This window comes from Rhinatrema bivittatum, chromosome 4, assembly GCF_901001135.1.
Source record: "Rhinatrema bivittatum chromosome 4, aRhiBiv1.1, whole genome shotgun sequence".
In the NCBI taxonomy this organism is placed as follows: domain Eukaryota; kingdom Metazoa; phylum Chordata; class Amphibia; order Gymnophiona; family Rhinatrematidae; genus Rhinatrema; species Rhinatrema bivittatum.
This window is the reverse complement of record NC_042618.1, coordinates 244,016,393-244,031,076: the sequence shown is the minus strand read 5'-3', so window position 1 is coordinate 244,031,076 and position 14,684 is coordinate 244,016,393. Positions and strand designations below refer to the sequence as shown.

General features: G+C 42.4%; 1 protein-coding gene across 1 annotated transcript in view; it reads left to right on the top strand.

Annotated features, from left to right (window-relative positions):
* The window catches only part of MANSC4 (MANSC domain containing 4), a 55,843-nt gene extending 51,299 nt beyond the window's left edge, over positions 1 to 4,544 (top strand). Inside the window, exon 3 of the mRNA XM_029599985.1 lies at positions 1,807 to 4,544. Coding sequence (XP_029455845.1) covers positions 1,807 to 2,498 — 692 coding nt within the window. The 3' untranslated portion in view covers positions 2,499 to 4,544. The remainder of the gene's footprint in view (positions 1 to 1,806) is intronic.
* Positions 4,545 to 14,684: the final 10,140 nt, after the last annotated feature.

Here is a 14,684-nt window from a genome sequence, read left to right as displayed (position 1 = left end):
AACTGAACCAAATCATGGTGAACCTGGAAGATGTGGTAGGCCTGATCGACAAATTAAAGAGTAGTAAATCACCTGGACCGGATGGTAAACACTCCACGTTCTGAAAGAACTAAAAAATGAAATTTCAGACCTATTTCAATTAATTTGTAACTAGCATTAAAATCATCGATTGTACCTGAAGATTAGAAGATGGCCAATGTAACCCCAATAATTAAAAAGTGATCCAGGTGTGATCTAGGAAACTTTAGACCGGTGAGCCTGACATCAGTGCTGGGAAAAATCATGGAAACTGTTACAAAGAATTAAATCACAAAACATTTAGCTAGACATGGTTTGATGGGATACAGCCAGCATGGATTTACCCAAGGGAAGTCTTGCCTCACAAATCTCCTACATTTTTTTTGAAGGGGTGAATAAACATGTGGGCAAAGGTAAACCAGTAGATGTGGTGTATTTGGATTTCCAGAAGGTGTTCAACAAAGTCCCACATGAGAGGCTTCTAAGAAAACTAAAAAGTCATGGGATAGGAGGCTATGACCTTTTGTGGATTGCATGCTGGTTAAAAGACAGGAAACAGAGAGTAGGATTAAATGGTCTGTTTTCACAGCGGAAAAAGTTAAACAGTGGAGTGCCACAGGGTTCTGTGCTTGGACCAGTGCTTTTTAATATATTTATAAATGATCTGGAAAGGGGTACGATGAATGAGGTGATCACATTTGCAGATGACACAAAATTATGCGGAGTAATTAAATCTCAAGTGGATTATGATTAAATGCAAGAGGACCTTGCAAGACTGGACGATTGGGCTTCCAAATGGCAGATGAAATTTAATTAGACAAATGCAAAGTGATACATATAAGGAAAAATAACCCTTGTTGTACTTACACAATTTTAGGTTCTATCTTAGGAGTTACCACCCAGGAAAGAGATCTAGGCATCATAGTGGATAATACATTGAAATCGTCAGCTCAGTGTGCTGCAGCGATTAAAAAAGCAAATGGAATGTTAGGAATTATTAGGAAGGGAATGGAAAATAAAGGATGTATGTCATAATGCCTCTGTATTGCTCCATGGTGAGACTGCATCTTGAATACTGTGTGCAATTCTGGTCACTGCTTCTCAAAAAAGATATAGTTGCACCGGAGAAAGTGCAGAGAATGGCAACCAAAATAAGGGGCATGGAACGGCTGCCCTGTGAGAAAAGGCTAAAGAAGTTTGGAGAAGAGACGACTATGATATGATAGAAGTCTACAAAACAAGTTAATGTAAATCAGTTATTTACTCTCCCAGATAATAGAAGGACCAGGCTGCATTCCATGAAGTTAGCAAGTAGCTCATTTAAAACAAATTGAAGAAAATTCTGTTTCACTCAGCACATAGTTAAGCTCTGGAATTCATTGCCAGGGGATGTGGTTACAGCAGTTAGTGTAACTGGGTTTAAAAAAGGTTTGGATAAGTTGCTAGAGGAAAAATCCATAAATTGCTATTAATTAATATGCAATAATAGCTTGTGATTTATGTAATGTTTGGGTACTTCCCAGGTACTTGTGACTTGGAAACAGGATACTGGGCTTGATGGACCCTTGCTCTGACCCAGTATGGCATATCTTATGTTCTTAAAGCATCAAAACAGTTATGAACAGTTATGAACAAGGCAAATTAGAAAATGTCCAGAAATCTGTTTTGTGTAAATTGCAGTTAGAATAAAATATTGTTCTTTATTATTTTAATGGAAGGAAAGGCTCTTGCTGTTTGCATTTAAAGTTGTTTTCTTTAGTGATGTAATGCTTATTGCTTTCTTAACAGGGGTTGATCCAGATCTGCTTGTGTTTGAAAAATTGTCTTTCAAAGATGTGAATACCCGATCCTCGTTTCACAAGTGGGAGAGGCAAAACTGTTCCAAGGTTCCAGATTCGGATAAATGCCAACAAGCCAAATTCCCTTCAACATCACGTCCCATCCAGGCTTCTATGGCAAGCCAAAGCCTTGTGCCAGACAGCGACCTCAGTAACAGCAAAGCAAGCAGCACAGTCCAAAAAACTGAACTTACTACAGATGCCAGGGTAAAATCAATTCCACTGGACTATACTTCTAAAGAGACTCTCTTAAGTTCAGAAGGTACACAGTGGGACAATGGTTTGGAGAACAAGATGATTTTCTCCACTTCTGTGCCTCTGAGCACTAAGTTACTCTCTTATATACCCAGCCCAGCTCATCTTAATAGCAGCAAGCAGCACCTTAATGAAACCAAAGGATACAGTGGCAAGAACTACTCTTCAGACAGTGAGAATGAGGAACAGGGGCTGTCATGGACAGGGACAACAAGCTCATGGTTGATTCCAGTAACTCTTTGCTTTTCCTTCTTCTTCTTTTGCTGTTTTCTTCTTCTGGTAGCAGGACGCCGCCGAAAGAGAAGAGGTTATTACAGGACAGTACGAAAAGGAGATACAGGGTCCAAGCAGGTGATCAAATATACCATTATAAGGGACAGAATCTAATCCAACAGAGTGAGGTATGCTATATTTGACTGTAGAGGAATATTTAAAAAGCCTAATTTCTTGGTTTCTGAAGTGGAAAAGCTAATATTCTATCTTGTAAACATACTAAAATAAATTTTGAATATTTTTTTCCTTTTCTCAAAAGCTTGCCAAAAGTTAGAAAATGAAAAATTTCACGCTTTTCTTTAGAATAAAAAAAAAATAGATCATGTGATTTGTGAATAAGATGACTAGAATTACAAGTTTTATAGTGGAATGATATTTCCTTAAATATGTTGTGATTTTCTGTGCTATTATCATTTTGTGTGCCGATTGTTGGGAATATAACACATGACAAGATGTGCAGCCATAAAACTTTGCCTCTGGTGTGTTGTTGCTGTTTCAGACCTGGAGAACAGCTCAATGGCTAAACGACCTAGAGTGTGCTGTCCCACTAATCGTACAGTTGATATAAAATGCTTTCTCCATAATGGAAAGCCTAGATATGGAAATTTTGAAATACTACCTCATTTGCAATGTATATAGAAATGAATACATAGAGAAAACAGAGGTGATATTACTGGTCTTCAGCAGATATTGGGCTGAGGATATTCAAAGAGTGAAGCAGGCAATTCTCACCATCATAGTGATATCAGCCATCAAGGAAAAAAAAGTATCCTAGTAACAACAACAACAAAAAAAATCTTTACCATTGCTTAGAGGATTTTCTTTTTAATTATTTCTTCATCTTAATTTATTTTTAGGGACCTTAGTTTTTATTTTAATTTTTTGGGGTATTTCAATGTTATAACCAAAAAAATCAGTGGAAAAATGGCTTCGTTATAACAAACAGGAGAAAAATCGATGGAAGTATAATTTTTTCCACGGATATTAATTTTGCTATAAACATTGAAATTCCCAGGAAAAATAAAATAAAAACTGAAAACAAAAGATCCCCATTTATTTTGTGAAAATGTAGGTGGGGGCCATTTTCTAATTGCCTGTGTAGTTACAAAATCTGTGAAAGAATCTACTTGGGCAATTTTCTTTGGTAAAGTAGTGTAAAACACGCATGCCGAGATGAGTAAAACAGTGTGTACTTGTCTGAAAATGTATGCACACATTCTCTTTTCATCCCCTGATATAAGCATGCCTCCAAGAATGCCTCCCTCACAGTCCAGTTAAAAGTATGCATGCCAAGGAAGCCCACTTGCACTTTTTGCTGGATTGAGGATGGCAAATCTTAGCGAGGGCATTCTAGGCATGTCAGTCTTGTTATTACTTATTATTAACTTTTATTCTGGCCTTCAGACACTTCAAAGCAGATTACATTCAAGTACTGTAGGTACTTCCCAGTTCCCAGAGGGCTCACAGTCTTAAAGTTGTTCCTGAGGCAATGGAGTGTGAAATGACTTACCTATGATTACAAGGAGCAGCAGTGGGATTTGAACCCTGGCTCGCAACCCCACTGCTCTTAATTTATTTTAACACAGCTAGATTGCTTTGAAAATTGTATTCCATGAGATTAAAGATTATCCATCTCAATTTATTCTGTAAAGGAACTTTTTGGTTTTAATTTGCTTGTCAGTATATACAAAATTTAATTACATCTCTTGGGATACTATGAAAACACGTGGAGTGCATAACTATGGTGCACCAAAACACTCCATCTTTTATAACAATGTTAGTCCCATAATGGAAACTTATTTAGAGACACTTTCATCTAGCCAATACTGGTTCTGGGAGTCTAGTATTAAATATGGCATTATTTCAAAGAGAAATTTAATTTAAAAATATTTATTGCTTGCTCCATCTTAAATTCTGGGCAAGTTACAATAGACCATTTATAAAAACAGACCACTAGATATACTTTATAAAACATGATAGCCAATCATATCAGGCTTATCCTGCACAGCTCTAAACTGCACTAAACTGACCTCAGCATTAACTTCACAATAGTCCCATCCACCAGCAAATGCTTCAGCAAAAAGGACTGACTTTATATCTTTAAAAATACTTCAAATCTGGTTCTGCCCACAAAGGTTCAAGTAATGCATTCCGCATCTTGGGGTCTAATTTTATGCATGTTATATTATGTTTTTTTTTTTTTACAGGTGGTATATTAAATCTAAATAAATAAATAAGTTTGCTCTCTTGATTTCCATAAATGCATGACTCTCAAGGAGGGTATCTCAAGGAAATTCCTACTCTCAGAACAAAGGTGCTGATTAGGAATATATACCTTTAGTAAAGTACTAAGACTGAAGGGAGCTCTTGAATTTAAGACTTTATGGATGATTGTGGATATCTTAAAATTTTATCTGCCACCTTTCCAGCAACCACTGCAATCTATATAATATGGGATATATGTGTGCATTCCTATCTACCCCCACTAATACCCTTGAGGCAGCATTTTGTACCACCTGCAGAGCTTGTTTTGTTGAAGAATATACAAAATAACATTTTTGGCCCCATAGTTTCCTTATGCTCCTGTAGGTTTCTAGTTCAGTTGAATTCAGTGTATATGAGGACTGGTGTCTTCCACTTTTTTTTTTTAACTCTTTTCCACCTTTAGAATAAACTAATTTAGCTGTTCAACTATCTAGGTATCACCAAGCTTCTCACAAAGCAAGATAACAGTTTACTCCACCATCTTGTCTCTCATCAATATGTGCTTCTGCTACAAAATGGCGACTATGTGAACTTGCAACCCTAGAATCTGTGTTTATGGAACATACATGAACACACAATCTCATATTTAGTCTTATGTCAGAGTATCTTGAGACTTCTCAGAGCCAAGACAAATCAGTGTGTATTTTACTGAAGGTTTTTTGGCCTATCAGCTTAATTTATTCTGGCTATTCTGTCTTCTTCATGTCACTTATTTTTCAGATATAATTTTAATTAACCCTCTCAATCCTGCAAGGATTCCTACAGGCATGTGACATGAAAACTCATGTTTTGGTGACTTTCATCATGTCTAGAGACAAATCAAAATGGGGAGGGTAACTTCAGAAGTCATTTATCAGGGTAAACTGGCAGTTTGAAAATTGCCCACCCCAAACTAGAGTAAAAATATGTGTAGGATTATCAATGTGCATGCTTTAACCTAGATAAAAAGCAGGCGGGCTTGGGGGCATGCTTAGGTCAGGAGATGGAAATAATGAGTGTAGTTTAGATTTTCTAATCTACATCATTGTTTTGTAGAGAAAAACTATCCACTAAAAAGGCAAGGTCAAATTGCTATAGGTACTTTTTCACAGGACAATTTTCAGAAGAGATAGTATGCTAGTACTTTCCCTTTGAGAACAAGTGCAAAATCCCTAGATAAAAATATATGCAGACTTTGCATTGATGTACTTCTGAAAATTGCCCCACTTATGGTACAAAGCAAAAAAAAAAAAAAATCCCTATAAAATTGTGAAGCTTTATTTTGTGATTAACAGTGAGGAAATGGCCTATTAGCAGTTGCAAACAATGTAGGTTCAATGATGGGATTTTTTTTTTCTTCTCATGAAGAAACTGGTGCATAGCCAGGCTGTAAGCCATAACTTAGCTGTAGCACGGCCCAGAGCCCACCTAGGGAGGAGGCTGGATAAGCAGCCAATATCTGTGAGATCTTGTGGCCAGCACAAAGGAGGGCATGAGGGGGAGGGGGGTAGGAGGTGGGAGCAGACCTATCTGTCAAGTTTGTATGACAGGCTGTAAGTACTCTAGAATATTAATAGGCACTCACTTACCTGGCTCCGTCAGGCAGAATTCACAGGAGACTTAAGCACAAATACTCATGCAATGACAAAGGAAGTAGTGGAAGCTTTTTTGGATTATTACAGAGCTTTATGGATGGACATGGAAGGGGCACTGAGTATGAACTGAGAGATCTTGTATACTCATTTACCAAGATGGCAGAGTACAAAAGAAGAAGCTGACAAAAAACTGTCCTCCATAAGGGGAGATACTGTAATCTTACACACAGTCATGAACTATGGGTAGCAGGTAAACAGGAATAATTGGGCAGACTGGATGAGCTAATTGGTCTTTTCTGCCATCATCTATCAGGCTACCCATGTCACTCCTCAGAAACTAACCAGGTCGATACTGGTGGAAGCTAGGCACAATCCCGCAGGGTCCCAGAATCTAGCTGGGCATATGTTCAGATGATAGCCTTTCTAGTTTTGGTAGCTGTTTTGTTTATTAAAGTTTGGTGGTAAGACATAAAGGAAGCAGGAAGGTTGTACTGAGTATGGGTACTTGCATGTTCATCTATCTAGGATGGTAAGGAAAAAAAGAGAAAGATGACAAAAATTAACTGGGATAAACAATAACAACCTACCGGCAGTGAAACTTCTATGGCAAGCTGCTGAAATATAACCTTAAACCGGAGTCCTATGGATGGGCTAGTTGATTGTTTTTTTTTTTGCTGTCATCTACTATATTACTGTGAACTGTAAATCATTTATTTATCCAATTCATTAAAGGTTCAATAAAACATAAACTAGGTTTGACAAATTTGAAGGAAACATGTTACCCTGTGATGTGATAGCAGGAAAAAAAATAGTGACCTCAGCTTCAGGCTTTATTACCTTTCTTAAGCTTAACTTCCATCATTTGGTCACTTTTGACTTGAAATGAGACTCCACAAAATATCTTCCCATTGTTGCCTTCAATATTTATGACTGAAGACATAGCTCCTTGCATTATAAAGAGCCATACATGGTTCTGAAGCCTTAGGTTGAACTTTCTTGCATTAGAGCATCATTTGTACTTTTTTTTCTTCTTTTCTCAAAGATTGTAACAAATGGATCTCTTTTAATGTATTAGCCAAGTTTTAAGTCTGTCTCTCATGGTATGGGCACAGTAGTGCAAACATGGTACCATCTGTTTAGTTTGAATCTCTTAATAACATACAGGCCAATACAGAACGGTGTACTCGGCCGAACGCAATGTATTTACTTCCCAGGCCCTCACAACACACACAAAACCTGACAGAAGTCCAGGAGGCTCCAGCAGGGGGCCAGGACCAGTCCGGGACACATCTCCTGCACTACAGCCGTCAGTTGCCAGCAATCAACATGGCGCCGACGGCACTTTCCCTTACTATGCCACTCGGGGACACCAATGGCGGCAGTAGCCCATGTGACATAGTAAGGGCGAGGGCCCCTCGGCGCCATTTTCAGGACTGGCAGCTAGCGGCCCTTTGCCCTTACTATGTCAAAGGACCTACTGCTGCCATTGCTCCACCCCACTGACATAGTAAGGGCAAAGGGCTGTCGGAACCCTTTTCAGTGCTCGCAGCCGACGGACCAACGCCAGTACATCGCTCCTGGACGCCCGCTCCACCGACTGACATTTTTATCAGGTCTCGGGGGGGGGTCTGGAGGGTGGGGTGGTGGTGAATTTATTGCGAACATCTTGGGAAGGGGTCACAAGGGGGTGCAGGTTTCATTCATTCGGCAACTCTGGGAGGGGGGGGCAAGGGGGGGGGGGGGCTACTGTTTTTCGAAGGGGTGGGGGAGGGGGGGCAGAAGAATGTGGGGTGGTTAGTTTAAGAGAACGTTTCTCATAGGGTTGTTTTTTGGGGGAAGGGGGAGGTTCACACACAAATACATAAACTTGCACGATCTCAGGAACGCACCAAAAAAGCCCTCCCCAGACCACAAAACAAATTTGGGAGTGCAAATTTGGTTAGGCACTCTCCTATTTGGCTACATAACGTGCACAGACACCCAGGGACAGATCACATGTAGCACCAACAATTTTAATTTCCCAGGTCTTGGGGGGGGCAGGAGGGGGGGTTATTATTTGATTTAAAGGGTTGGGATTGTTTTTTTTTTGGGGGGGTGGGGGGTTGCCACAGAAATAGAAAGACAAAAGGTTTCTGATCTGCAGGGTAGGCAGGGGGAGTTGACAGTGAGGGGAGGGAGAATGAGGGGGGAGGTGAGTGTCAGGGGAGGGAGAATGAGGGGAGAGGTGAGTGTGAGGGGAGAGAGTTGGAGTGGGGACAGGGGAGGGAAGGGGGGGGGGGTGAGTGACCAAGGGGGAGGAGGAGGAGTGACTGAGGTAAATGAGCAAGGGGAAGGGGGAGGGAGGGAAAATAACCTGACTCTGCCACTGCAACGTGTAGCGGGGTACTGCTAGTATATAAACAACAGCATTAAAGCAACAGCATTGAGGGGCTTACAAGATAAAAGGAGGCACCGTAGGTTAATCTGGAAAGAGGGGAATAGAACATCTGTAATATACAGACTCCATCACAGAAAGAGGAGGATATTCACAGGATTGCTGTGAAAGAGGAGGTGCTGTTGCTAGGGATTTCGATCTTCCATATTTTGACTGGGGCATCTCAACTGCATTATCTTCTAGAACCATGGAGATCCTGAATTCTCTGCAAGAACTGCTCTGTCAACTGGTAACAGAACCCACACTGAAGGAAGCGGTACTAGACTTGGTGCTTACTAACAGGGACAGTATTTTTGATGTTGTAGTGGATGATTATCTGGGAGCCAGTGACCACCGGATAAGGTGGTTTAATATTAGGACACAAGAGATGAACTTTCATTCTAAGGCGAGGGTTCCAGACTTCAGCAAAATTAACTTTCTCTAAATGGGGGACTACTTCAAGGAGTCATTAGCTGGGCTGTCCTTGTCATCGCATCTTGATGTGGCCCATTTTTTGAAGGGAGTAAAGGCTGATGAGGAAAAAGCTACATTGTTTATTTATTTAAATTCTTTTCTGTACCATCGCCAAGTTATAGACCCTCGCAACGGTTTACATGTAGGCATATAAATTAATGTAGGTGGATGCGTAGTATAGTACATTCTAAAAGGTGCCACAAAATATTCAGTTACAATAAATCACTAAAGACAATCAATTGTTTAGTGAAGTAGGTTATGACCAAGTGTACCTGTAAGGTACTGTTCACGGGTAAAAATTATATTTATAGTGTTTACAAATACGTTTATTGTGAGGTAGAGTTCATAGATTATTAAAATGCACATTCTTAGAATAGTGCTGTGCTGGTGTTCTTCTGCCTATTCCTGTATATTTTCATTCTCCAGTCTCTTTATAAATGCTTGTTTAAAAGGCCATGTTTTTAAACTTTTCTAAAAGGTTTTGAGATCTCTTTGCAATCTAATCTCTAGGGGCATTGTGTTCTAAAGTGTGGGGCCTGCTAAAGATAAGGCTCTTTGTCTCACTTGAGTTAGTCTTGCTGTTTTTACTGAGGGAATGGTTAAGAGTGCTTTATTTGCAGATCGAAGGTTTCTGTGTGGGACCTGTAAGCGCAATGCTGTGTTTAGCCAGTCCGATTTTTCATCATGTATTAGTTTATGTATGGTACATAGGGCTTTGTATTTAATTCTGTGTTCAATAGATAGCCAATGTAATTCCGTCAGTGTTTCAGTTATATGGTCCCTCCTCCTTTTTCTGGTTAGTATTCTAGCTGCTGTGTTTTGAAGTGGCCTTAATGTTGAATTCGGGAGTCCTAATAAAAGGACATTACAGTAGTCCGTGCTGAAGAAAACTAGTGCCTGAAGAACTGTTCTGAAATCAGCTAGTGTTAGTAGTGGTTTTAGTTTTTTTGAGTACCATGAGTTTTGCATAGCTAACAAATATTTCTGTTCGGTGTTCACTGTGGAAGGGCCTGGAGCAGGACCACATAAAACAAACACAAATAAAATTGGAAGTGAGATAAACCTCAATATATTTTCAGAACAGTGTGTTCATGAGGAGCTAACTAAACTTAAAGAAGGTAAGGCGATGGGGCCAGATAGGATACATCCAAGAGTACTAAGGGAACTTAGAAAGGTCCTGGCAGCACCGCTAGCTGATCTTTTCAATGCTTCTTTAGAGTCTGGAATAGTTCCGAAGGACCGGAAAAGGGCAGATGTGGTTCCTATTCATAATAGTTGAAGTAAGGAGGAGACTGGGAAAAATTCAGTTAGTCTGACCTCTGTGGTGAGCAAATTAATGGAATTGCTGCTAAAACGGAGGATAGTGCAATTTTTGGAATCCAATGGATTACAAGATCCAAGGCAGCGTGGTTTTACCAGATGTTAACCTTGTCAGATGAATCTGATCATCTTCTTTGATTGAGTGACCAGGAAGCTGGGATCAAGGGAGAGTGCTAGGCAGTGTACTTGGATTTCAGCAAGGCATTTGACAGAGTTCTGCACCGAAGACTTATAAATAAATTGCGTGCCCTTGGTATGGATCCTAGAGTGACTGTGTTAGAAACTGGCTGAGTGGGAGGCAAAAAAGGGTAGTGGTAATGGAGAAATTACTTATCTGATAATTTTGTTTTCCTTAGTGTAGACAGATGGGCTCATGACCAGTGGATTTATGCTCTCCTGCCAGCAGATGGAGACGGAGCAAGCTGACATCACAGTAGACAACACTCTGCAGTGACCCCAGCCTGCCATTATTCTCTTCAAAAGCAACTGTGGTCAGACTAGCAAAAAACTTGATTAAAAACATGACTAAAAACAGGTAACCAGAACTGTACTCAACCAACCATAAACACTGAACTCATATAAGATTCTAGGTACCCCAAGCTAGAGACTGGATGAACACTTACCAGTGATCCCTTGGGACCCAGAGCCCCACAGGAGGACTACTGACACATTCATGCAGTAGTTGCGGGCAGGAAGTTGAATCCATCTGTCTACACTGAGGAAAACAAAATTATCAGGTAATTTTTCCATTTCCTAATGTATAGACCGATGGATTCAGGACCAGTGGGATGTACCAAAGCTACTCCCCAACAGGGTGGGAGGATAGCCATGGTCCAGTCAACACTGCACATGCAAAGACTGCATCCTCCCAGGCCTGCAAATCCAGATGATAAAACCTGGAAAAAGTGTGTAAGGAGGACCATTTCGCAGCTCAGCAGATATTGACAGGAGACAACAGATTAACCTCCGCCCATGACACTGCCTGAGCACTAGTGGAATCAGCCCTAACCTGAGTAGGCAACGGCTTTTCATCATCCACATACACGGCTGTGGCCAACTCCTTAATCCAACAAGCTATGGTAGCCTGTGAAGCCTGAGCGCCCTGCTTACTCCCGCCATAGAGAACAAACAGGCGATCCGTCTTTCGAAAAGACTCAGAGACCTCCAGATACCGCATGACAAGACGTTTAATATCCAAGGAACACAAAAGGCGAAACTCATCCACATCTCTGACCTTATTCCGGGATGGCAAGAAGATGGACTGATTGAAATGAAAGTCCGAGACTACTTTGGGCAAGAAGGATGGAACACTATGCAGCTGTAATGCCCACTGAGTCACCCAAAGAAATGGCACCCGGCAAGACAATGCCTGCAGCTCAGAAATCCGATGCACAGAACATATAGCCACCAGGAACACAGTCTTCAAGTCAACAAATGTAAGGAAAGATTATGCAGTGGTCGGAACGTTGGGCCCACCAAAAACTCTAGCACCAAATTAAGACTCCACAATGGAACCGTTAAATTCAAGGGAGACCCAAGGTGATTCACTCCCTTCAAAAAATGGGCCACATCAAGATGAGATGACAAGGAAACCCCACTCAACAGGCCTCTGAAACAGGGAAGAGCCGCAAACTGCACCAAGGAATTAAGGGCCAAGCCTTTATTCAATCCATCCTGCAAAAAATCCAGAATGAGAGGAATCTTACTGAACGAGGAAAAACATCCCACTCCTCACACCAGACCTCAAAAACTCTCCAAACCCGCACATAAGCCAAGGAAGTGGAGAACTTGCGAGCACAGAGTAAAGTGGCAATCATTGCAGAGGAATAAACACACTTTAACAGGCGAGCCCTCTCAAGGGCCAAACCGTAAGAGAGAATTGAGTTGGATCCTTGTGAAGAACCGTTCCCTGCTGAAGCAGATCCATGTGCGGCAGAAGACGAAGGGGGGGGGGGGGGGCCCTCCACCAGGAGTCATTGCAAATCCGCATACCACGGACACCTGGGCCTGTCCGGTGCCACCAGGAGTATTAGCCCCCTGTGGTCTTCGATCTTTTGAATTATCCTGCCTAGCAAGGGCCACGGAGGAAAGGCATAAAGCAATCTGTCTTCCGGCCAGACCTGTATGAGAGTGTCTATTCCCAGGGACCATGGATCTCTCCTGCAACTGTAGGAGCCTTCGCATTTAGAGAAGTCCCCAGCAGATCTAGAAATGGAAGGCCCCAGCGATCCACAATCAGCTGAAACACCTTGGCTGACAACACCCACTCTCCTGGGTCCAGACTCTCCCTGCTGAGAAAGTCCACTCTTACACTGTCTTTCCCTGCAATGTGAGAGGCCGAGATCATCTGCAGATGACCTTCCACCCATTCCATCAGCTGGTCTATTTCCTGAGACACTTGCCAGTTCTTGATTCCTCCCTGGTGATTGATATAGGCCACCGTTGTCATGATGTCCAACATCATGCAAACCGCTTGATTCCTCAGCCTGTAGCTGAACTGCAAGCATACCAACTGTACCGCCCGGGTCTCCAGGCGATTGATGTTCCAGTGGGACTCTTCTGCATTCCAGTGCCCCTGGGCCTTTAACTCCAGACAGTGAGACCCCCAACCGGGGAGACTCACATCTGTCGTGTGTACCAACTAGGCCGTAGAGGACAAGGGAACTCCCTTTCTTAGATGATCCTCCTGCAACCACCACTGGAGGCGGGAACAGATTTCCATCAGCAAGTGGAGCTGAACCACATAAGACTGAGACTGCGGTTTCAAACGAGATAGCAGAGAGCGCTGAAGAGGACACATATGCGCCCTTGCCCACAGCACCACTTCCAGGATAGCTGCCATCAAACTGTTGAGTGTATGGTGTTCATCAACTACACACTAGAGACATCAATCTCTGGATCCGAACTTCCAGTAGCAAACCTTTGTCCTGTCCCAATTTGAACCGGACCCTCAGATACTCCGACGACTGAAGATTACTCTTGGTCAGGTTCACGACCCAACCGAGCTCCTGCAAAAAGATCACCTTGTGTGTCACCAGGCAACTCTCTTCCTGAGACTTGGCTTGAATCAGCCAGTTGTCCAAATACGGGTGCACCAGGATTCCTTCTTTTCACAAAGCCGCTGCTACCACCACCATAATCTTGGAAAAGGTTCTGGGAGCGGTGGCGAGACCAAAAAGCAGCATCCGAAACTGAAAATGGCGCCTCAACACTGCAAAGCGTAGAAAGCGTTGGTTTTCCAATCGGATGGGAATATGAATGTAAGCCTCTGATAAATCCAAGGAGATCAGAAATTCCAATTGCTCCGCCGTTATTACAGAGCATAAGGTTTCCATTCGAGAATGAGTCACCTTCAAGAGACTATTGACCCTCTTGAGATCCAAGATGGGGCAAAAGGAGCCCCCCTTCTAGGACATAACAAAATAAATGGAATATCGCCCCATACTTTCTTGAAACATAGGCACCGGAACCACAGCCCTCAGTCTGAGGAGCCTTTGAAGCGTGAACTCCACTGCCTGCTTCTTCTGCGGGGAGTGGCAAAGGCACACCATTGCATGACCTGAGGAAAACTGCACATACTCTTTGCGTATCACCTCTAGGACCCACTGGTCAGACATGATCCCATCCACCTCGGATAAAACAGAAAGAGACGTCCCTCTATTTCCTGTTCCGGAAGGTGGGTCGGCAAACCTTCATTGGGAAGCTCGGGAAGGTCCTCCAGCTAAGCCTGCTCCTCTCTTGAGCTGCCAGGGACGAAAGGACTGAGACCTACCAAAAGGCCAAGTCCTCTGAAAGGTCATCCCCTCTCTAGGGATGAAAACACCTGGAACCCCAGAAACGACCCCTCATACCAAAGGGGTGCTGTAACTGTTTCTTATCCTCCAGCAACCGAGGCACCAGAGATTTGCCCCACTTACCGGCCAGTTTCTCAAACTCACCCTTAAACAAGAGTGAGCCTTTAAAGGGCGTCTTGGTAAGACTGGCTTTGGAAGCTGTGTCAGCTGACCAATTTCGTAACCAGAGTTGACGCCTGGCCACTATCACCAAAGCCACTCCTCTGGCCAATGTCTGGATGAAATCACAGCCTGCGTCTGCTAAAAAAGCAGCAGCAGGCTCCATAATTGCTCTGGAATTCCCTCTAGATTCATCAACCTCCTAAGAGAAAAGCAGACAAGATCTCGCCACTAGGGCGCAACAGGAGGCAATCTGTAAATTCTTCACCACTGCCTCAAAGGCTTGCTTAAGAATAGCCAC